Here is a 23,484-nt window from a genome sequence, read left to right as displayed (position 1 = left end):
TTAGATCGGCATTATCGTATATGATTTCCATGCAATAAAGATCACGATATAGTGCTCACTCAAGGACAGGCTTGTATTTCATATAGGTACAACGATATGCAATATATCAACCACCGAAAAGTTATTCTTTAGTCGTTGCTTTGTGTCATCTAAGGCAATTCGACTGTGATTACTGCCAAGGAATCAAGGATAGGCATCGTTGGAGGTTAATTGTAAAGGGGTCACCTGCATTGGACTGTAGTGCCGTTACGTAAGTCTAATATTTATTGAGAGAAATGCGTTTTGAATGGAGGTATAAGGATATAAATATAACAAGCAAAAAGTCTTTCTTTTGTCATTGTTATTTTTGCGTTACCTAAGACAATTTTACTCTGAGCTATGCTTTTGGGGGAGACCCACTGAGTGATGATTTTTATTTTTAAAGTAGATTGTCTTATTATAAAATTATAAATAGGTTTTAAGTAAAAAATAGTTTTTAAATGCAATCTTTTACTAACACAATATATTTGAACTGCTGCACAGCTTAAAACGTTAGAATATTAATTTTTTGGAATATCTTTTTATTGATAGCTATTTATTATTTACTAAAATATAGTTCACAAAATTATGATTAAATATTAGACAAATTCCCACAACGAATTAACTAATACGACGCAATCCATGGTAACTGAATAATTTCTATCGCAGCCACACACGCTATCGGTCTACCGATATTCTTAGGACACGCTTAATTAAATTTTTTTGTAGGAATTTTTTTTTAAATATGGAATTTCCAGTCTATCCAAAAACGTTTTTAGCTACTCTACTCAAGTCTTATCAATTTATTAAAGAAAATTTGAAATACAGGTATTTTAACTTAGCAAACAAAAAGTTATAGTGATAACAATGCGGCTATTGTTAAATATATTTTATCTGCTATTTGTTATAATTTATTGTTGTGAATGTAAGTTGAACATTTTTGTTTTACAATTAATTAATTAACAAGCTTGAAAATTATATTAATAATCATTATTTGTGTAAATTCCATAAAAGGCAAAAATTAGTCCCCACAGAACTGCAATCTCCTCAAACAATCAACAATAATTCAAATCCTTAAAATTCTAACGGAAATATTTATAGCTTATGACGCCATAATTCCAAGTATGAAGTTATATTAATTTTGGGTCGTACTTCTCAAATTTCTGGTCAAATTTAACCTATCTCTAAAAGATTTGAAGATAGAAGGGACCTGGACCCGATATTTCGCACAAGGGTAAATTAACGCTAAATAATGAATCTAAAATGAAGTTTGACCTAAAATTAGTAGGTTTCAAAAAGAATTGCATTCGGATGGGATAAAGTTTGGGTGAATTATGCAAAGAAATTGATTTTTTAACTTTATGACGCCATCAAAGCCCAAAAAATTGAATTTTGTTCTATCACATCCAAATTATATCTAATTTTAAAAAACCAAGTATGGAATTATTCTAAATTTGGGTAATACTTTTTGAATTTATGATCAAATTTAACCATCCTTTAAAAGTTTTGAAAATAGTAGGGCCCTGATACTGATATTTCACACAAAAGTGAATTTTAGCTATTAAGACGTGAATTGAGTCTGGTGCGACTTAAAACTCGATCGAATCGAAACGACTTGACCGAATATGATGAAATTTTTTATGTATAATATTTTCGTTAATACGCTTTAAATAGATGAAAGACCAAAAAAAAAATTAACTAACAAAAATATCTAAAATAAAATAAATGGCTTTCAACCTTAACAAAACACGTACATGTAAAATATTAATAGGTAAAACAGGATTTGGTCCTGGTGAACAAGATTGGGATTATGTAGAAGTAAGGCCAGATGCACATATGTTTTGGTGGCTATATTACAACACTGAAAATATTACAAGACCAGAATCAAAGCCATTATTAATATGGTTGCAAGGTGGTCCAGGTGGGTCTTCAACAGGGATAGGAAATTTTCAAGAACTAGGACCATTAGATTCAAAATTAAACCCTAGAAATAGTACTTGGGTAAGTATAATGTAATATAATTATTCAAATTTGAAATGACATAGAGATTTTGAACGAGGGCCACCTTAGGCGCAGGTATTTTAGATATAAACATTATATTAGAATTTTAGTCAAAATCTCGTTTCTCAATTCTTTGCAATTAATTTTGATAACATAAAGTTTTTTTCATTTTTGCAAATTTTTGTATACAAAACTTAATTCAGAAATTTTTTAGGTAAAACAATATAATGTACTCTTTATCGACAGTCCGGTCGGAACTGGATTCAGTTACGTGAAGAATCAATCTGCTTTAACTAAAAATAATACACAAGCCGCTCTAGATTTGATTGAATGTTTACGTGGATTCTATAAGAAATTACCAGAATTTCAAAATTCATCCGTTTATATTACTGCTCAATCATATGGTGGAAAAATTGCTATCGAATTTGCATTACTTTTAGATAAGGTATAAGTGATTTAAATTAATAAATGTTAAAGGTTTTTCATTAATAGTATCCAAACTTTAAACTTAAACAAGCCGTCAGTAGAGTCTGGTGTGACTATTGAGGTCCACATGAATAACTTCTCAGCATAATAAAACGTAATAAAAAATAAAAAATCACCCGACTCGAAACGACTCGATCGAATATTAAGAAATTCTTCTCGGATCATATTGATCGCTTCGATCGGCACCTCAACGAAGTCGATATCATATTTTGTTCGCTCGATATCGACGGCGAAATGACTACGGACGTACGAACGTACACACACACACACATATTTCTCCTCCAAATTGGTGTTAATGTCTTGTACTTACGATGAAACGCAAAAATATGTTGAAATTTTCGATTTCGAAAATCGTGCCCATTACAATTACTTCCTTTACTGGGAAGTTAACGAATTTTATTACGAGATATCATTAAAACATTATTTTACTTGAAAGCGTATTTCGTGCCATTTTCTGTGATATACAGGATGTTTTTTAATCTGATAATTGCTAGAACTTCGTAAAATAAATTTTAATAAGTTTAAAGTTAGGTCACTGTTAATGGAAAACCTTATAAAAGCATTATTTATTAAGTAAAATTTTAACATAACAGGCAATTAAGCAAGGGCAAATCAAATCAAATATCAAGGGCGTCGCTTTAATTGATTCTTGGATATCACCAATTGATTATGTAACAACTTGGGCATCATTTTTATTACAAGTGGTAAGTAGATATTATTAAAATAATTAATTACAATTTTAGAAATCGTAGAATCGTAAGATAAAAGATTTTAAATCTAATTTTATTTTTAATATGTCTACAGGGAAGTATTGATAATGATGGATTCATTCAAATCGACAAAGAAGCAAAATTATGCAAACAATTTTTAAACGAAGGAAAATTTGAGGCAGCCACAGACCAATGGTTAGCCACTGAAATAACTATACAACGTATAACCCGTAATATTGATTTTTATAATATTTTATCAAAAATCAATACGTCACTAAATAGCTTTGGAGATTTTCTAGGTATACAATTTTTTTTATTGGCGCACACGGATAGCTATCGAATTATTTTCAGCTTCTATATGATTAAATTGTAGAGGATTTGCATTTAGATTTACATTTAAAAAGCTCGCGCCAGAGATTTTAACTTGACCAACTTACGACTACAATAATCCTATAAATTGGGTGTATTCCAATCACTTTTGGTATTTTAAAGAAACTATACTAATCGTTCAGTTTACATCTAGGCATAGACGTACCAAGAGTATGACAGAGTACATGCGTTAAGCAATGCATCTAAATAAGAGGTATTATAGATGTTATATGAAATTGCAAAAGTATGTCTTACAACTAACTCAAAATTATACATCAACCAGGACTTAAATTCTCAAATTCTGCGCTGAACTTAAATTCTTAATGGTATTTGGGATACAAAAAGAGTTTGAACCAAGAAATATTTTGCTATAATTATTTTAATTAAAAATAAAAATTAAGTACAATATATGTTATTAAAAGAATTAATTTTCAGATCTACCATCTGAATTAAATAAGCCCAAAACTTTAACAGAATTGATGAATACTGATGTAAAGAATACCTTAAATATCCCTGATCATGTTGATTGGAAAGAAACAAATCGGATAGTCTTTCATGAGTTTTCTGAAGATTTTATGAAACCCGCTATTCATTTGGGTAAGATTCGAGAAATAAGTTTTAAATATTGTTAGTTAATGACTTAGTGAATAATTTCGAGCTTATTACCATACTGGTAAACATCTGTTACTAATCATTTCTGTTTTATGTTAGTCGAAGAAGTATTGAATACAACATCGCTAAAAGTATATGTCGTATCTGGGCAGTTGGATTTAATAGTTGACACTCCAGGTAAGCGTGAATTGGTTAAATTCGCAGTGTTTATAAATTTTAAGCTAGATTCCTAATTTCTTGAGAAAACGGAATGAAAAATCAAAAAAAAACGAAAACACGTAACATCTAATTTTAAGGGGGGGGGGGTGAAAAAACAGTATTTAATTTTTTGAAATTAAACTAAGTAGCGACTTCCGGCGTTAGCCAACGCGAAGCCTTGTGCCAAAACAAGAAGTTTTTACAGAAATCTTTAATTTACGGTTCAAAATGATAACCATAGAAGAAGTAGTAAAATGTCAGATTAAATATATCTTTATAAATTATAGTTCATGTGTTATTTTGATGTATAAGCTACATTATTGTTCAGTTTTATTCAAATCCATTCATAGTTTTTGCGTGAAAGCGTAACAAACAAGCAAGGAAACAAACAAACAAGCATCCTTACTTTCACATTTATAATATACCTATACGTAGGGATTGCAGAAAATAAAATTAATTTTTTCAATTAATTTTATAAGTCCAATCATTACTAATTTTCATATATTTTGTTTGTGATTTTTTTTTGTAATAAAATAGTTATTTTCGTTTTTTAAAAGGTACATACAAATGGGTTATGGACATGAATTTTAAAGACAAACAAAATTGGTTATCAACATCTCGAGATCCATTAATTGTAAATGATATAATTGAGGGCTTTATGAAAAGTATAACAATTTTGCATTTTATTGGGTAAGCCGTTCTGGACATATGGTGCCTGCTGATAATCCTAGTGCTATGAATGAAATTCTTGAAAATTTAACATCAACAGAATCTATTGTTTAGATAATAATGTAATTTATATTCAAAAATATAAATATAAATATAAATATAAGCGCAAAAATATTACTTTCACTTTGATTCATAACTGTCAAAAAATTAGAGGAACGTTTTAAATTAGAAAGTTATTCTTTATAAATATGCAAACATTTGTTTGTAAAACGAATAGTTTAGGGTTGAGGGTTGGAAAAGTGAGAAATATATTGTATACAATTGAACTTTTGTGAGCTGTGTTTATAACTCATTAAATAAACAACTTTCAAGCAGATTTGTGCATAAAACTTTATATAAAATTTAAGGACAGGTTTTAACATTTTTTTAACATTTCTCTTTCTATCAAACCCACCGTAGAAAGCAACAAGGAGTGGTTACAATTTTTGAGTAATAGATTCCAGAACTAGAAAGTTTTCAAATGTAAGCTATTGCGGTTTTAAATTAGATTTTTTTTCGGAGAGAAACAGCTGTTTGAAATTTTGGTAAAAATTTTAATACTTTTGATGAGTATATTTTTGTTTATAGCGCCCTTGAAATGGAAAACACTGCCATCTAAAATTATCCAAGTTGTACTAATTTCATCAAAGAAATTGGACAAAGAATTTCTAATGTACGCAACGTACATAAAAATGTTTGAGATACGCTGGTAACCTGATTTAGTTTGTTTAGGTTCGGTAGTTAGCGCTGGTGAATTTTAAGGGGTAGCAAGAGACGATTGTCAGTTTTTCTTGACATTTGTTAATTTGATAATTTTGTAATAGAAATTATAAATATTTATCGAACAAATAAATAAAACACTCGGTTAAAAATAAAAATAAAGTATTGTTTAAAAAATAAAATGATCAATTGTTATCCTTCAGAGTGACTTCAGAACATAAATAATTTGTAAAAGTTTTATATTATTTGATTTCGTAAAAATTTAATGATGTCCTATAATTATAGTGGTGTACCTCAAACATCAATGACTCCCATAAGTAAGTTTTAATTATATTTTCTGTTTAAATTGAAATTCATTATATTATAATAATTTTAGTGTCAAATTTGGGAATGGGACCAACGGGTCCCATGATGGCAGGAGGACCACAAAGTTTTATGAATCCAATGATTACAAATCAGCCACCAACAGGAAATATGATATTACCTACTGGACCAGGAATGAATGATAGTCCATTAGAGTTTAATATGAATAAAAACAATCCACCAATGCCTTTAGAATCGTCAGCAAATCGTGCAGGCAGTGATGATGATTATTCTAACAAAAATGATATGCGAAGAGATCGTGGCAGGAGAAATAACAGACGTGAACGGTAATTATATTTTAAAATATTTTCAAAAATATTATTGTTGATTCGAGCGATAGGCAGATATAATGGGAGGTATTAAAAATAAACATTTTTGTGCAAGTTTAATCTCATTGGGTAAATTTTTATCCCAGCGCACTATATTTTGAGTCTTCGCGGAGTACATTTTTTCGTTCAAAATCTCCATCTTCCCTGTGGTAGTCATAGCTTATTCCCAAGTTTGAACTAAACATAGTCCATTTCCGCTGGAATTTTTACAGCGTGCTCAGGACGTAAAAAGGGAGTTTAAGTTCGTAAAAGAGCAAAATAGGTCATTTGAGTCTTGTAAATCGTTAGACATAGAACAAAAGTTTAAATGTAATAAATATTCCCTATAAAAAAATAGACAACTTTTAATTAAAGTATTTTTATACCATGTATATATGAAATATACATAGTATTATAAGTTTAGTCCCAAGTTTGTAACGCCTAAAAATATTGATGCTACAAAAAAAAAATTGGTATAGGTGTTCATAAAATCACCTAATTAATCCATTTCCGGTTGTCCGTCCGTCCGTCCGTCCGTCTGTGGACACGATTACTCAAAAACGAAAAGAGATATCAAGCTGAAATTTTTACAGCGTGCTTAGGACGTAAAAAGTGAGGTCAAGTTCGTAAATGAGCAACATGGGTCAATTGGGTCATGGGTCCGTAGTACCCATCTTGTAAACCGTTAGAGATAGAACAAAAGTTTAAATGTAAAAAATGTTGCTTATAAAAAAATATAAAACTTTTGTTTGAAACATTTTTTTGTAAACATCACTGTTTACACACGAGGGCGTTAATTAGGTGCAAATTTTATAGTATGTATTAATAATATAGGAATATCAAAGTGAATATCTTTTGTTATTTACGTGACGTCAAAAAAACAAACGAATGCGCATCAACACTTGCGCATTATATGAGAATATCAGTTAAATATGTCAGATATGTATGAATGTGAAATGTGAGTTATCAACACTGCCTATACATGGTATTTCAACAAATAACTCAGTCAATTGTTTGTTTTCACTTGTTTTCGTAAACATCACTGATTAAAACAAATTAGATCCATTTTCTCCAAAACTATAAAAGATAGGTAATTGAAAATTTCCAGATAGCTTTATAAAGTGGTCTTAAAATTTTTAGTAATTACCTTCAAAAATTTTCGAAAACCTAATAAATGGCGTAATTTTGTTGGTTCCAATTAAAAAAAATGCAAGCACTGTTTTCACTTGTTTATTATTATATGTAGATCGATGATATATAATATAAACCTATTATTTTATGGTACGTGTTTAGAGATCGGAGAGAAGACAGACGAAACTCGAGAGAGCGTGATCGTACTAGAGACAAAGATGGTCGTAGAGGTAGCAGCGAAGATCCACCAACAAGCACTACAACAGGGAATTTACAAAGAGGAACAGAGCCTAGTGCTGCAATTAATCCCGGAATGTGGAGCGGTGTAATGGGTAATTATTTTATATAAAACTAAACAATATAATTACAATTCATTCAGTTTTTTAAAAACAAGTTTCAAACCAAATTAGCAATTCTGAGGATTATTCTGAATTTTTAACAAATGTTTTATATAAAGACCAATTTTGTTTTTGTCTATTTCTAGACATTGAATGTAAAATGTCGTATGATGACTAACCTTAGGTTAAATCGTTCGAAATAGTTTGCATGTAGTGTTTGGATTTTTTCTAAAATTATTTTTCATTTAGGTATGGGCTATCCCATGATGGGAATGATTATGGACCCCACAAATATTATGGGAATGAACAATTATGGTACTTTAATGCAACCTATCATACAACCAGATGGAACATTATTACCAGCAGACACATCAATAGATCCATTGGTAAAACAAATGAAAAAAGGTGTGTGGAGGAACAGAAAATTTTAATTGTTGTTTTTTTGTAGATACCTCCGGCTGGTCCGATGGTTAAAGAAGTTATTCATTGCAAATCCTGCACTTTGTACCCACCTAGTCCCACTGCACCAGTACCCACAACAAGAGAGAGACCACCAGGTTGTCGTACAGTTTTTGTTGGAGGTGTGTATTTTATTTAATAATTTTTTAATTAACTTTCTCTTTTATATTGTAAAACAAGAAATATATTTGAGGAACGATATACAGTGAAACCTGGATAAGTGAGAAACCTCCATAACTAGAACTCGTGCTGAGGTGTCAACACTTAGGTGGCACTGAATTACCTCTGTTAGTCTGGCGAAGCAAACCTTTACATCTGAGATTCGTTCTTTCAATTTTATCGTAATAATTACCTCTATAACTGAAACAGCGAGTGAGTTTTATATGCATTAACCTCTGAAAATGAGAACTGAGCACTTAACTAATTTTGAGCCTTAATAACCTTCAGTTTTAGTTGTGCTTTACTATCATACGGTTTTTTATTTGAAAAATGCCGAAACGAAGATTCAAATCGTTATCAGTACGTGAGAAACTGAAGTTAATATCTGTTTATGAAGATGGGAAGACACGCGATGAAGTCTGTGTCAAATTTAATGTGCCATCATCTACTCTTTGTAGAATAAATCAGAATAAAGATAAAATTCAATCACAATGCTCTGAATTACAAGTAAAGCTAAAACGAGCACGTTTATCAGAGTATCCTGAACTTGAGCAGTGCTTGCAAACATGGGGCAAGCAATTCGTAACAAAAAAGTTTTAGTAAGAGCTCCGATGATTAAAGAAAAGGCATAAGGTTTCACGCGAAGGCTCGGTATTCATAATTTTTGTAACAGCAATGTCTGGTTGCAAGGTTTCAAAAAGAAAGATATAGTTTTCAAAGCAATTTGTAGAGAAAGTAATGCTGTAGATGGTAAAAAATATAGCCAATGGATTGAAGACCTGCCAGTTCTTTTGCGCAATTATTCTGTTGATGATATTATTAACACAGACAAAGCTGGTTTATTTTAAAGTGTCTCCTCGATAAAACTATCACCTTAAAAGGTGAGTCCTGTCATGGCGGAAAACTTAGTAAATAACGCGTTACATTACTTCTGAATGCTAACATGTCAGCAACTGAAAAGCTGCCTATCCTATTTACAAATTAAACTATTTATTGTTAATGTTTCATTATTTCAGGATTACCAGAGAATATAACGGAGGAGATATTAACAGAAGTTTTTGAAAAATGTGGGGAAATTACAACACTACGCTTAAGTAAGAAGAATTTTTGTCACATACGATTTATGTATGAAACGTCTGTAGATGCAGCTATTTATTTATCTGGATATCGAATACGCATTGGAAACAATTCTGATCCTCCAAATAGTGGTCGACTGCACGTGGATTATGCTCAGGTAATTTATTATTTTTTGATAAAATTGTATAATTCGTTAAAACTGTTTGACTGTTTAAAATTTGCGTGCAAATTTTATTTCGATTAATCGCCGTTCTTGAGTCTTTAGAAAAGAACGGGCATAGAGCTTTGCTAAAATAGCTAAAAATGTTTGAAAGCGGAAGTTTAACATAGGGTAACGGGCTTTTAATATAGACCAACATAATCAGGCAACAAGGCTTTTCAACCTAATCGATTAATAAAATTAACGGTTTTGTTTACGTTAATAAAAAAGTTTATTTACACAAATCAACCAGTGTCGTAAATGACTTCGATATTAGTCTAAAATAAAATAGTTTTATTACGGTTGTCTATAATGTTAAGTAAATATTATTATAAAAGGATGTCCCAAAACTTGCCTCTGTCAATATTTTCATCCCAAAGACATAAATATTTACTTCTTTATATGTTCAAAATTTTGATCTAAGTGTGTCCCGTCCCAGGACAGCCACTCTAACCCAACCAATCTCCAATGATTGGCCCAAACTACTAGAACAAGATTACAAAATTAGAAATTGATATATTTCGCGTAAAATTTAAATTAGAAACCTTTTATTACAAATATCTCAGTTTAATGTCTGTGTGACAAATCATGTTATTCACCTGCATGCATCACATGATAATTCAGTTATCTTAAGTGCTCGAAATGTTGAGAAAAACTCTCAAATAATTAATTATATTATGTTTAGGCTCGTGACGATCAATATGAATGGGAATGTAAACAAAGAGCATTAATGCGTGAACAACGTCATCGTGAACGAATGGAAGAAGAACGTCTACGGCCACCCTCACCGCCTCCCGTTCAACATTACACTGAGCACGAAGCTGCCACAGTTGCAGATAAAATTAAGCAAGATGAATCGTTTCCCAAAGCTGTACAAGTAAGTATTCTTTACACGCTCTCACTTTGGAAACAAAATCAAGGTTTATTTATGTCTGTAAAAAAAAGAATATCTTTTTTATATTTCGTAGACTGCTCACATTTAGTACATTTCAACGAAAATTTTCAAAAATTTATTTCAATAAATAGCCAGTACTTAGATGTAAATTTTAACTACACATAAAGAAACCAGAATTAGTTTTTAACTATATTTCAAGAAAATTTGCTCTGCCGTTTAAAGATCATCACCTCTTTTCCAGTTATCGGACACGGAATCCTAAAACAATTTTTTTCAAACGAAAAAAAACAACCCAAAATCGGTTCATCCGTTTATTAGCTACGATACCACAGTCAGACACACAGGTACAAAGACACGTTAAACCTATAACATCCCTCTTTACTAGCTAGGGATCAAAAAGATGCAGCACAATAAAGGCAATTTTCAACAGTGTTTTCAATTTAAACACTAAATGTCTCATTCGATAAGTTTTGACATTAGATATTTTTCGATTAAACTTGTTTTATTCACGAAAAGTCGTTTTTTATAATTCAGTTAGTTTTCAGAACTTTCAAACAATGAAAAATTCCATAGATTTTTCTATACTTAGTGGCAATTTAATGGCTGTTGAAGAAGGTATAAACATCATCTCCATGGTATAAACAGATAAAAAATTATAGAACATATAATCATTTACAAATCTACCTCGCAAGTCAATAGGGTATTTTCGGTAGTGAAAAATAAATTGTGAAATGATTTGATTAAAATTTATGTAGAAATATTATAATTTTGAGTCATAAAAAACACATTATTTTCTTATGATATTAAAATTAAAAGTCGTAATTTTTAATCTGCATATCACGTGACCTAAAACACGATCCGCCATGATGTGCATTAATTACTAATTTGTTGATGGTTTTCATAGTAATTGTAGGTTATGTTACCATCAACTTTGTGTACACATATAATCATGAAGAATGTAGAACAGGAGAACGATCGCTATAGAAAATATTGTCCCCAAAATATGTATAAAATAAGTGAGGCGCTGCGATCAATATGTAGTATCAATAAAAGCGGTCTGTTGTGCGCTAATTTCAAATGATATATCAATTTGTACATTATGCTAACAACAACAGCTAACTTCACAGATACAACTTCTTGTTGACAGCGCGACTGGTGGCTGAAAATGAACTATAAATTCTACAAATTTTTAGGGACAGGTACGCTAATGCTTTAGTACATAGCGATCTTTCTCCTGTTCTACATTCTTCATGCATATAATAATTACATTCACGACTATTGTTTTAACCAATATAACGTCATCAAAATGGCTGACAGCGTTTATGCGAGAATAAAAAAGGTTTAAAATTTAATTTAATTTTATGGCAGGAAGCGTGTTTATTTTGCCAAAATATATATTTTTGTGACTTTTTATTAGGAAAATCAACATTTTTAAGTACTTTTTCAAACATAGTAGGATACCCTATTTAATAATAGAAATTTCCTTATTATGGCGTTTTTCTATGTTCTAAGATAATGTTTACACTCTCCTCTCCATTTCATGTTTAAATCAGTAGAAGCGAGCTCAGTATTCTGGAACCGTGAATAATTTAAATTTAAAAAACTGGTCAATTTAGATCCGTTCCAATATACTTTAAAATTATGAAAATACAATTATTTTCAGGTGATCATAACATGGCTCGAACGTGGTGATTGTAATAAACGGAATTCAAATACATTCTATTCAATGATCCAGTCAACAAATTCTCATGTTCGTCGATTACTTGCTGAAAAAACCCAATACGAAGAAGAATTACAAAAAGCAAAAGAAATTATGAAGGGGCGAATGCAAGGATTATTAATACAATGTAAGTATTGCATGTATTTAAAAATGCTCGGATCGACAACATAATTAGTACTTGATTAAATAAGGTATTACATTGAAACTATAAACATGCGGAACGGATTATCGATTCTTTACTACAAAACACACATTTGAGTATTTATATTTTTTAATGAAAAATTTTGATAATTTTTTTAAAGAAAAGGTAAAACATGTTGAAATAATTCTTATAAGAATTATTTTTGTAGATACAAATTTATTTAGTTTTCTCATCAAAATTTTATGTTAAGTGTTCCCGTATATGGTTTTAAAAATTTTAACTATTATAAAAACTATTTTAATGCAGGGTAGTTGACTCATTTTGTTTTTAATTTCGCATTTTAAATTAAAAGATTACATGAAAATGCTAATGTAGTATCTCCTACTTTCGAAAGTTTTGAAATTGAAACTTCTTAAAGTCTACGATTAGAAATAAATATTTTTTCATTCAAAAAGACTTGTTAGCATCTCGTTCGCACCAACTTTCTATATCATCCTTTACTTGGTCGATATTACTGTCAATATTTATTTTTTTTACATCATTGTTAACCTTCGCACGATCTTTAGAAATCTGAATACAAGAAGGATGGTACAAATTCTGCGTTTTCCATTTGGTGTCCCGTTTCCAATTTATCATCAGTATTTCAGTTTCAAAATTACTTAAAATCACAAGCTTCAATTAATTATAAATCAGATTTTTATATTATCGAATTTTTGAGAATATTGATTCCAAGTTTTGTTTGAAGGGAAAAATCATAGACAAATATTGATAAAACGATTCAATCATAATAATGAAATGGAAATGAGCGACACTAGCGTATCTCTTGAGGGTTACACGAACTATTTTGAAGATCATCTTTTCTGACTATTCCATAAATACACTTTTTCTGACTATCCTTTACATAGCCGAGATGATGTAACATCTGATTCTGAAGATAGCTAGTTCAAATCTTAGTTAATCCATCATAAAAATTTTTTAGATGACATCATCAATATTTTAAATTCATGTAACTCTCAATAGTGTCGCTAGCGTACGGTTGTTTCCAGTAATTTTATTCATATTGCACTCTTTAGTCTTTAAAGGTTTGTCTATGGGAAAATATATTTCGCTACCAGTTTTTTTATTATTGATGAGTTTCTGAATGAAAATTGATAATGTTATTTTTTCTCCGTTTCATATCCAACATTTCTTGGCTAAAATTTTTATTTTCACCTAGTATATTTTAGATGTAGTTCTGATAAACCAATAAGCAGCTACCCTGTATAAAAATTTAACAGTCAACTTTCCTGTTTAAAATCAGTCGTTTTAAAATAAGTCTTATATTCTTGTAGCCACAGTCAATTCACAAATTTATACAGTGTGATCATTTAAAAAGTATCCACCCTTAATAACTCTTGATTTGATGTGAGTATTGTTTTGAGTTAAAACACGTCGATTTAGATATCGAGGGGAAAGTTCAAAAATGATACCTAGAAAATTTTAAGTTTCAACCCCAACTTTGAAATTTCAACTGGAATGCCTTCCCTTTTACAATATACATAATTTGAAAGAACATAAAATTCTCTATTCACCATGATAAAAAAAAAATGAAATCGATCCATTGATTCACAATACAGACTGCACAATATTGTTTATTTCTTAAAGATAAATGTGTATTTTTTTCCTGAATGTACTAAAATATAACTGAATAACAAGCCAATCAATGCTGTAAGAATGTTTATAAGCAGGTAAAGAATTGAATTTCTACGATATTGTTTAAAAAAAAACAATTAAGAAATCAGAATTGGACTTCGTTTGGTGTTACTCTCGTCCTTTTAGTAACTGCCTACTTTTAGAATAAATGATATATTTATTCTAAAACTATCAAATCAATGCAGTAGGAATGTTTATAAGCAGGTAAATAATTGAATTTCTACGATATTGTTATAATAAAAAACCAATTAAGAAATTCAGAATTCGACTTCGTTTGGTGTTACCTCGTCCTTTTAGTAACTGTCTAGTTTTAGAATAAATAAAATATTTATTTGCAACTTGGTTAAATTTCAATGAGCCAAATTAAGTAAATTATGTAAATGAAATTAACTGAGTTTGTGACTTAAAATACTCCATATTTTTATCACATTCCATGTCCTTTTGCAATGTGAACCCATTTTTATATCCCTATTGACTGACTGAAATACATTGAACACCAGTAGCGACGGGAAATATTATAACCTTCATCAGTAGACCTTCGATTGGTTTTCATGTGCTACAGAAACATACTAGACTTTGTTTAAAAAAATCATAATTGTCTCTTAATATAAAAAAACGTATAGTTAGGATCAAGCGTAAATCGGATACGATCTTATACTGGGCGAATTCGTATTATTTGTCTTTCACGGCCAGTTCAAGATTCGTACTTTTAAAATGCATACTTTTTCGCATAAAAAGTTCAAAATACAGTGAAACGTGGTTAATTGAGACATCAAGGGACCTGCAAATGTATCTCACTTATTGAGATATTTTACTTACCTAGTGTCTCAGATATCCAGATATTTATATATCTGTCTCATTTACAGAGGGTTTCAAACTTTCAACCAACCATAGCTGCTACAAAAATTATGAATACCAAGCCTTCGCGCGAAATCTTATGCATTTTCTTTTCGTTAGTCATCGGTCCACTTACCGGAACGTTTTTGTTACGAAGTTGTTTGACCCATGTTAGCTAACACTGTTCAAATTCAGGATATTCTGATAAACGTGCACGTTTTAGTTTTCTTTCCTTCAGAACATTGTGATTAAATTGCATCTTTATTATGAATTATTCTTCAAAGAGTAGATTTTGGCACATTAAATTCGACACAGACTTCATTACATGTCTTCTCACTTTCATAACGGATACTAACTTCAATTTTTCACGTACTGATAACGATTTGAGCCTTCGTTTCGACATTTTTTAAATAAACATTTGTATGATATGTAAAGCAAAACTAAAACTGGAGGTCATTGAGGCTCAAAATTACAGAGGTTAATGCGTATAAAACTCACTCGCTGTCTCAATTATAGAGGTAACTATGGAAGATCTTGTAAGTTTAGGTCAACGTCATAATACTGCCTCAATAAAAATTTTGTAGCTAGGCAATTTCTTTTAAAATATTTTTTTTTTAGTTTTTATCGAATTATTGCTCAATTTCAATTTAATTGGGACGCCCTATATATAATAGCCAATAAGATATCGTACCCAACTTACGCTTGTTCTTAGCATTTACTACTTTTGATGCATACCGGTCAATGTCTTCTCTTAGATTCCTTTAAAAATTAAGGTGACAAAAGTATACAAAATACAAAATTTTTGTTAAAAAAGAGCATATTTTTAATTTTGATAGTAAGTATATCCAAAAATAAAAACGCTAAATGCATAAGAAGGTAATGAAACAGACAGATAACCAATCATTTCGTTTTTGTGGGAATAAGAGAGACAAAATTGGGTAATATAATTATAATAGTAATTTTAATTAACTGTAACCATATCTTTGCGACACCAGTCGGACAAATTGAACGTGTTTTTGCGGCCGCCTCACACAAGAAGGTTTGGGATCATTTCACGAAAGCTCAGCGAAAGAACATAGACATGTGGAAGAAGCAGACGCAGGTATGTAATCAAGTAAAGGACTGCATCAAGTAAATTTTTATTAAATAATGTACATGTTGATTAATATTTGAAACAATTACTAAATTTTGATGACATTTCAACTGTCCTTTGCTATTCGATTTAATACATTTCTAAAATTTTACTAATCATATTATGACTGACTTTTGAATTTGAAAACTTCGTTTTTATTGTTAAAGTAGAACGATAACAGTACATAGTGAAGAAAAAAATTACTTATGTAGGATAAAAAAATTATTATCTGTCTAAGCCAGCAAACACTTTCGGAGAACATTACACTTTATTATTATCCCGATAAATAAAAATTTTTGATCGCAAACACTTATAGATCATTTTTAGCATACAACTTCTTGGTATAGCGCGAATAAAGATTTCGGGAAAAAATTAAAAAATATTAATTTTTGCTGACAGTATGTTATAGGATAATCTATAGATAATAAAAATACATGTCGACTAGTTCCGATCTAATTGAAATTGGTTAAAAGTTGATCGAACAACCAAGTTTGAGGTTAGAAAATTAGTGCTTTACGTCAAAAGATTTTTTGAAAAGCACTCTCTATTAAGGTAGCAAAAGTAAGCACCGAGGCAATTATAGATTTAGGGTTAAAATTATTTGTTTCTTATTTTCAACTTTGATTTTGAATTTTGTTATAACTTTATGTATGTAGACGAAAAATAAGAATAAAAATTTTCGATATCTGCCTTTGTTTTCAAAATATTGAAAGCTAAATAATTAGATATCGAAAAATCTTATTCTTACTTTTCGTCTTATATTTGTCAAGTTTTAACATAATTCACCATCAAAATTGAAAAAATATATTTATTTTAAATTTGTGTCTCTACTACCGTGCTCATACATCCCTCTAATTAGTCGAACACAACGGGTTTTTTTTTATTTTCAATAATTTAAGGTTTTAACTTTAATTTAAATAGTTTGTTTTTTAATTTCCACCGACTAGTTTTGGAGAAATCAATGAAAACATATCATCCATCTACCATTTTACTATTGCCTTGGTGCTCGTAAATCTTTAATTTAAAAATTAAAAAATTTTAAACATTCCTCAAACTTTGAAATTAATTAGTACGCTTTGTTCTTAGAAAGAAAAGTGTTATTTACCTTAGTAATTACTGTTATCGTACTACTTTAACTGGCATTATGATAGACGAATTTTGGGAGACCAGTTTAAAAAAATTCAACAACAGGACACAATCGAGATCAACAAACGAAAATTTTTCTTTAATATGGTAATTATTTTTAACAGAGTATCAATATTAATATACTCGCAGTTAAAAAAATATCGGTTTAGGACCTGAAATTTTCATTTTTTATATCCAGTGATGGTTAATAAAATATATTAAACGAATTTCTTTCTTTTTTTTCTTTTTATGTACGTATTATTAATCGCAGAGCCTTTTTTCTGTTATTTTCGTCATAAAATATCCATTCAAGTCACGTTAAAAGGAAATTGGAATTATAAAACTTGAAAAACGCATAAAATTTCTTAGTTTTTGACGTTGATCAAAACATAATAGATTCTAAAGATCGTACCTAAAAAATGTTTTTCTTTTCCCTCAGAAAAGAATGTCTAAAATCGTTGCACCCACTTACTTTATATTGTCAGATCAGATCTTCTTTTAGTTAAGATCAATAAACTAACAATTTGAACCTTCTGCAACCTTTTATCTTATATATTTTCGGAAAAAAAATTTGGAAATATTATCATAAATGTTGAAAAATAATGTTTATCCATAGATTTTCCACCGAGAAGATGAATTTTTCCATTACTACCGGAACCATTCTTGGAGAAATACCTATTTCCAGGGGGTGTTACTTATGGGGACTAAATTTATTTTGTCTTTCACTCCTTGTCATTTCACTTTTGAATTTTACATTTTTCTTCAATTCGAAACTTTGATTTTTAGGAGTTGAAATTTTTTTGCCTGATTATATCGGTTTCTGTATTATGTTTTTACGCAAAAAATGTTGTTTGATCATAGATTTTCTACCAAGAAGATGAGATTTTCCGTTACGACCGGACCATCCTTGGAGAAATACCTATCTCCATTGGATGGTACTTATAGGCACTAAATTAGTTTTGTTTTAAGCTTCGTAATTTTAAATTTTTTTTAAATGCGAGATTCAGATTTTTAGTAAGAGTTGAAATTTTTTGTCTGATTAATGACGGTTATCTATGTATATTATGTTTTTTCATTATTTTAGTGTCTGTCGCCTACTAAGCGTACGGACTATTTTCGGCTGAGCTACAAACCCTTGTTTCAATGTTCTTTAAAATATTTTCTTTTTGACCATAGAAATTACCTGTAATCACTCCTACCAAAAAATTGTTTGGATATTTTATGAAAAAGATTCTAAAAACAGAACTAGTGGCCAATAGTGCATAGAAACATAACTCCATCACTGGATATACATTGTAAATAAGATTATCTGATATAAAAATTATTGTAAATGGCATACATGGTTGTTAGTCATTTTAATCTACTCACCCAAACATTTCTTCAGGAAAGTCCGCCATCAAGCTCTGTCACTTTCGTTTAAGTTATTTTTTGATTGCCTAACTGCAAAACGAGCTATTAGCTATTATAGATTAAAATGACCCACCTTTTCCTTTTTTATCTAAAATATTTAAAAATGACAGTAAAGAGTCAATGTTAGTAATAACTATATTAAATAATTTTATTTACAATCGATCTGTATTCAAAAATGTACAAATTTAGTGATAGGGTAGGTATATTGTAAGTATGACTAGAAAAGTAATCTTAGTTGATGCTGAGGTCGGTATAGTCAAATAAAAAATCTAATTCAATTCAATTATTGTAATTTATAAATATTTTACAAAATCAGGTAAGTTTGTGGAAAGAGTGAAAAAAATGTGAAAATTATATTAACATTACTTAAAATCTATTCTTCGTTAGAAAGGTAAGTGTTTCATTCCATTAAAGGTATGCAGTCAACAAAAAAATTTAATATAATTTTCACATTTTCCTAAATGACAATCATGTTTTTCCAAAATTGCAACTCACCTTTAAAAAGTGTTCTAAACACTCCCAATAAACGATAACGTTAAGATAACTTCGCAATTTATATGATTTTTGAAATATTTGGTGAAAGATTATTATAGACCAAACAGATATGACATAAAAGTTGAGAATTAACCATCAATATATTTTTGAAATATGTTGAAAACTTTGAGACTTGCTGTGCTAAAAAATGTTATTAAATAAAACACAATTTGCGCCCAGTCGTTAATTTCTATTTTTACCCCTCAAAGTGCCTCATTTAATTCAAAATTACCACAACGATATCAAATTTTATCAGCGTTTTTCCTGTATTTGATTCAATTTATAGAAGCTTCCCGATATAGTCTACTGTTTCTTCAACGAATTTGATTTTATCAACTCGATTTTTTATCAAAATGCTGTAAAATAGGCCAAATTTGTTGAATGTCGTGGTTGATCGATGGTATTTGTTGCGTTTTTGTCATAATTTCTGCGAAGTCATTTCCGTTTAGAGTAATCTTTAGGCACATATTTTCATTAATTTTTGGAATAAAAAGAGTTTGCAAAAAAAGTTTTTGTTGGGCCATATGAATAAGGGTGAGTTGCTCTCTTATTATTACTACTGTGCAGATTTGCTATTATTGCCACATATTCTATTTTGATATCAAATTATTTAAGTACGATCCTCGTAGGAGTTCAACATTATTAAATCTTTTGATTAAGTTTTACTAACCTCAGTAGACTTTGCTTTGCCATAGATTGTGTTCCAAACTCGTTTTCTACAATGTTGGATACAATGTTGTAATTGCGGAGACGATTTCTTGCTTAGAATAAAATACGGAATGGTAATAAAAACAATAAAATGATTAAGACAGGCATTGCATGGCTAAACATATTCCAAAATAAGAGCGAAAGGCGACACGAGTCTTATTTTTGAACCCTCCAATTATAATGCCTATTTTCGACTTCAATTGAGATTATGACTAAAATTTTATTTTTTATCACTCAGATGGAAAATTCTCTCTACACGGGCAGAAAAAACTTCTTCGTTTTTTAATCAATTTTAATTTTACTCTCAAATTTTTCTATGGTATCAAGTCTACTTTTACATTTTTATGGGTAATGATTTTATATCATAAAATCAAAAAAAGTGTTTCCACTCCTCAAGCTATAATTTTTAACACTAATATTCAAAATTAGCAAAAAGAACAAAAGTTGATGCAATAATTTTTGTCATAATCGATTTTTACGTAAATTCGGTGGGACTAGGTGCCAAGGAACTTTTTTCAACAATATTATTGCAAAACATTTGTAGTTTTGAAACCATAAAATTAACGACTATATAGATTCGCCATAACTCCACGCTGTAATTCAAGTAAACCATTGAATATATTGGCAATTTTAGTTAAACCACAGTCTTCATTTTTTCAACAGAATTCTTAATTGTCCGTGTTTTGTTGTAATCGTCAAATCTTATTAATTTTAAAATTTTGTTTGTAATTTATATATTAACCTGTAAAGCATAGATCTCAATGCACCGGTAATTAACAGAAATGCATTGATTTTTTTTTTAAATATAAAATTAATATCGTTTCCTTTTTTGTTTTGGTAATTTAAACCAAATAAATTTTTATCATATTCATTTTTAAATCGTATATTACAAAGTAATTATTTTCAGGAGATCAAATCTGTTCAATTGGAAGATGTTTTCAACGAACGAGCTGACGAAGAAATGGATGTTTCGGATAATGATGAAAATGAAACTGTGTCACGTAAACGACAAAGAGTTGCTGATACAACTTCTGATGAAAAAAATCATCTTAAAGAAGAAAATGATAGTTTACGATGTCAGCTAGAAGCCTACAAAAATGAAGTAGATCTTGTACGTTCAGATCTACAGTCAAGTTTGGATGTCAAAGAAAAACAACTTCAAATGTTACAACAAACATTGAAAGGAATGCAAAAACAATTGTTAGATTCAATGAAAAAACAATCAGAGGATGATGCTAAAGTCAAAGATTTACAGGCTCAATTAGAGTCAAAATCACCAGATAAAGAATGTACTATAATTGATCTAGACGCTTCTGATTCTCCTACTACCAAATCCGATGAATCTCAATTATCGAATGTCACTTCATCTGTGTCACCAGCTATTTCTGAACGTGAAGCAAAATTAATTGGTCTTATATCAATATTTTTACATGTTCATCCATTTGGTGCTGGTGTTGATTATATTTGGTCGTATTTACAAAAAATGGAAACCAGTTTAAAACCATCTGATGTTGAGAATATTATGTCAAAATTCCCTACCATTTTTAAACAAGAATTATCTGGTATTGGTGCAAATATGGAACGTAGATGGCAATTTAATGGTTTACAAATGTCGAATAGTATCATAAATTAGCCATTTTAATTGTTTTTTATATGTTTTGTTTAAAAATAAATGAATATTCTAATTGAAATAGAAAAAAGTCCTTATTTTTAAGCCCCGAAAGAAGGGGGTGTTATAAATTTGACCGCTATGTGTGTGTGTCTGTCTGTCTGGCATTGTAGCGCCGAATTTGTTTCGTTTGAAAGTGAATTTAACCTAGAGTGTTCTTAGCGATGTTTCAAGTGCGAGTTTAGGGTTCCGTACCTGAAAAAACTTAAAAGTTGACGATGATTTTCAAAATCGGCTCAGTTTGGAAAAGGCTTTAAAGAAAAAGATAATTTAATAGAGGATATTCTTAGATTGTTTCAAGTGCGAGTTTAGGGTTCCGTATCCAAAAAATTTGTCGGGGTTTTTTTAAATATTGTTTTCACTTGTTAATGTTATATTCAGAAAAAGAATTCCAAAACTGAACGAAACATGGTTTGATAGTAAGTTGCCTTAATGTGCGGTTAAACAAGACAGTGGAGTTGAATAAAATGTTTCAAATTAAGAGTTTTAAAAATCATTTCGGCGGAAAAGTAGAGGCAAATTTTTGAAAGTATGGTAAGTATAATTGCCATCTTATTTAAATATCAATATTGTATTTATTTAAATATAAAAGAACTGGCTTTTTATACCATGTATATATGAAATATACATAGTATATTAAGTTTAGTCCCAAGTTTGTTATACCATGTATATATGATATATACATAGTATATTAAGTTTAGTCCCAAGTTTGTAACGCTTAAAAATAATGATGCTAGGAATAAAATTTTGTCATAGGTGTTCATAAAATCACCTAATTAGTCCATTTCCGGTTGTCCGTCCGTCCGTCTGTGGACACGATAACTCAAAAACAAAAAAAGATATCAAGCTGAAATTTTTACAGCGTACTCAGGACGTAAAAAGTGAGGTCAAGTTCGTAAATGAGCATAATAGGTCAATTGGGTCTTGGGTCCGTAGGACCCATCTTGTAAACCAATAGAGATAGAACAAAAGTTTAAATGTAAAAAATGTTCCTTATCAAAAATTAAACAACTTTTGTTTGAAACATTTTTTCGTAAACATCACTGTTTACCCGTGAGGGCGCCAGGCGCCAATTAGGCGGAAATTTTATAATATGTACTATACTTGATTATCAGTTATGTATGTGTCACATGTTTGTATGTGTAATGTGATAAAGAAATCAACACTGACTATGCATGGTATTTCAACAATTAACTCAGTCAATTGTTTGTTTTCACTTGTTTCTTCATAAATATTAAAACTATTCAATAATAAAAAAATTACTAAAATTTATTTAAACGAATAGGCAGCTCTACTTTGCATATTCCATTCAAAATTATTACTACAAAATTATTAATTATTCCAAAATTACAATTATTGGTTTTTTCGATTTTTTGGAACTTTTTTAAGGGGTACCCTTTATAAAAAATCGAAAAAATCGAGAAAATTTTTTTGTCTCCAATTTCGATAAAATTCATTTTATAAGGTAATTTTGACCCAAAAAATTCAAAAATCGTATTAATATAACGGTTAGGCAACTAGTTTCGGAGATATCGAGCCAAAATATGGGATAATGGGTGATAATTCAAAAATTATGCTTCCAATCACCAAATGAATACGATTTTTGAATTTTTTGGGTCAAAATTACCTTATAGACTAAGTTTTATCCAAATCAGAAACCATAAATTTTTTTCGATTTTTTGGAATTTTTTTAAGGGGTACCCCTTTATAAAAAATCGAAAAAATCGAGAAAATTTTTTTGTCTCTGATTTTGATAAAACTCTG

General features: G+C 29.8%; 2 protein-coding genes across 2 annotated transcripts; both read left to right on the top strand.

Moving 5' to 3' along the window:
* The first annotated feature begins 835 nt into the window (after positions 1 to 835).
* LOC123298347 (retinoid-inducible serine carboxypeptidase-like) lies at positions 836 to 5,192 on the top strand. The gene is made up of 8 exons (XM_044880330.1): positions 836 to 943; positions 1,790 to 2,019; positions 2,234 to 2,464; positions 3,099 to 3,209; positions 3,310 to 3,514; positions 4,020 to 4,181; positions 4,296 to 4,373; positions 4,952 to 5,192. Exons 1-8 carry the CDS (start codon positions 886 to 888, stop codon positions 5,086 to 5,088), a joined length of 1,212 nt encoding a protein of 403 aa, XP_044736265.1. The 5' UTR covers positions 836 to 885; the 3' UTR covers positions 5,089 to 5,192.
* Positions 5,193 to 5,953: 761 nt separating this feature from the next.
* LOC123297859 (ecto-NOX disulfide-thiol exchanger 2) lies at positions 5,954 to 21,684 on the top strand. Its single transcript, XM_044879667.1, has 10 exons — positions 5,954 to 6,139; positions 6,199 to 6,472; positions 7,787 to 7,956; positions 8,212 to 8,348; positions 8,411 to 8,543; positions 9,597 to 9,814; positions 10,542 to 10,733; positions 12,415 to 12,598; positions 16,138 to 16,244; positions 20,959 to 21,684. The coding sequence occupies exons 1-10, from the start codon at positions 6,088 to 6,090 to the stop codon at positions 21,682 to 21,684; spliced, it is 2,193 nt and encodes a 730-aa protein (XP_044735602.1). The 5' UTR covers positions 5,954 to 6,087.
* Positions 21,685 to 23,484: the final 1,800 nt, after the last annotated feature.

Source organism: Chrysoperla carnea, chromosome 4 (assembly GCF_905475395.1).
Source record: "Chrysoperla carnea chromosome 4, inChrCarn1.1, whole genome shotgun sequence".
Classification (NCBI taxonomy): Eukaryota; Metazoa; Arthropoda; class Insecta; order Neuroptera; family Chrysopidae; genus Chrysoperla; species Chrysoperla carnea.
Note: the sequence above shows the minus strand (reverse complement) of the source record. Positions and strands in the feature narration are given on the sequence as shown.

Coding starts and splice junctions, on each gene's coding strand:
- LOC123297859 (XM_044879667.1), top strand. CDS start 6,088: ATGATGTCCTATAATTATAGTGGTGTACCTCAAACATCAATGACTCCC. Junction 6,140..6,198: donor AACATCAATGACTCCCATAA/GTAAGTTTTAAT, acceptor TAATAATTTTAG/TGTCAAATTTGGGAATGGGA. Junction 6,473..7,786: donor AGAAATAACAGACGTGAACG/GTAATTATATTT, acceptor GTACGTGTTTAG/AGATCGGAGAGAAGACAGAC.
- LOC123298347 (XM_044880330.1), top strand. CDS start 886: ATGCGGCTATTGTTAAATATATTTTATCTGCTATTTGTTATAATTTAT. Junction 4,182..4,295: donor GAAACCCGCTATTCATTTGG/GTAAGATTCGAG, acceptor GTTTTATGTTAG/TCGAAGAAGTATTGAATACA. Junction 4,374..4,951: donor TTTAATAGTTGACACTCCAG/GTAAGCGTGAAT, acceptor GTTTTTTAAAAG/GTACATACAAATGGGTTATG.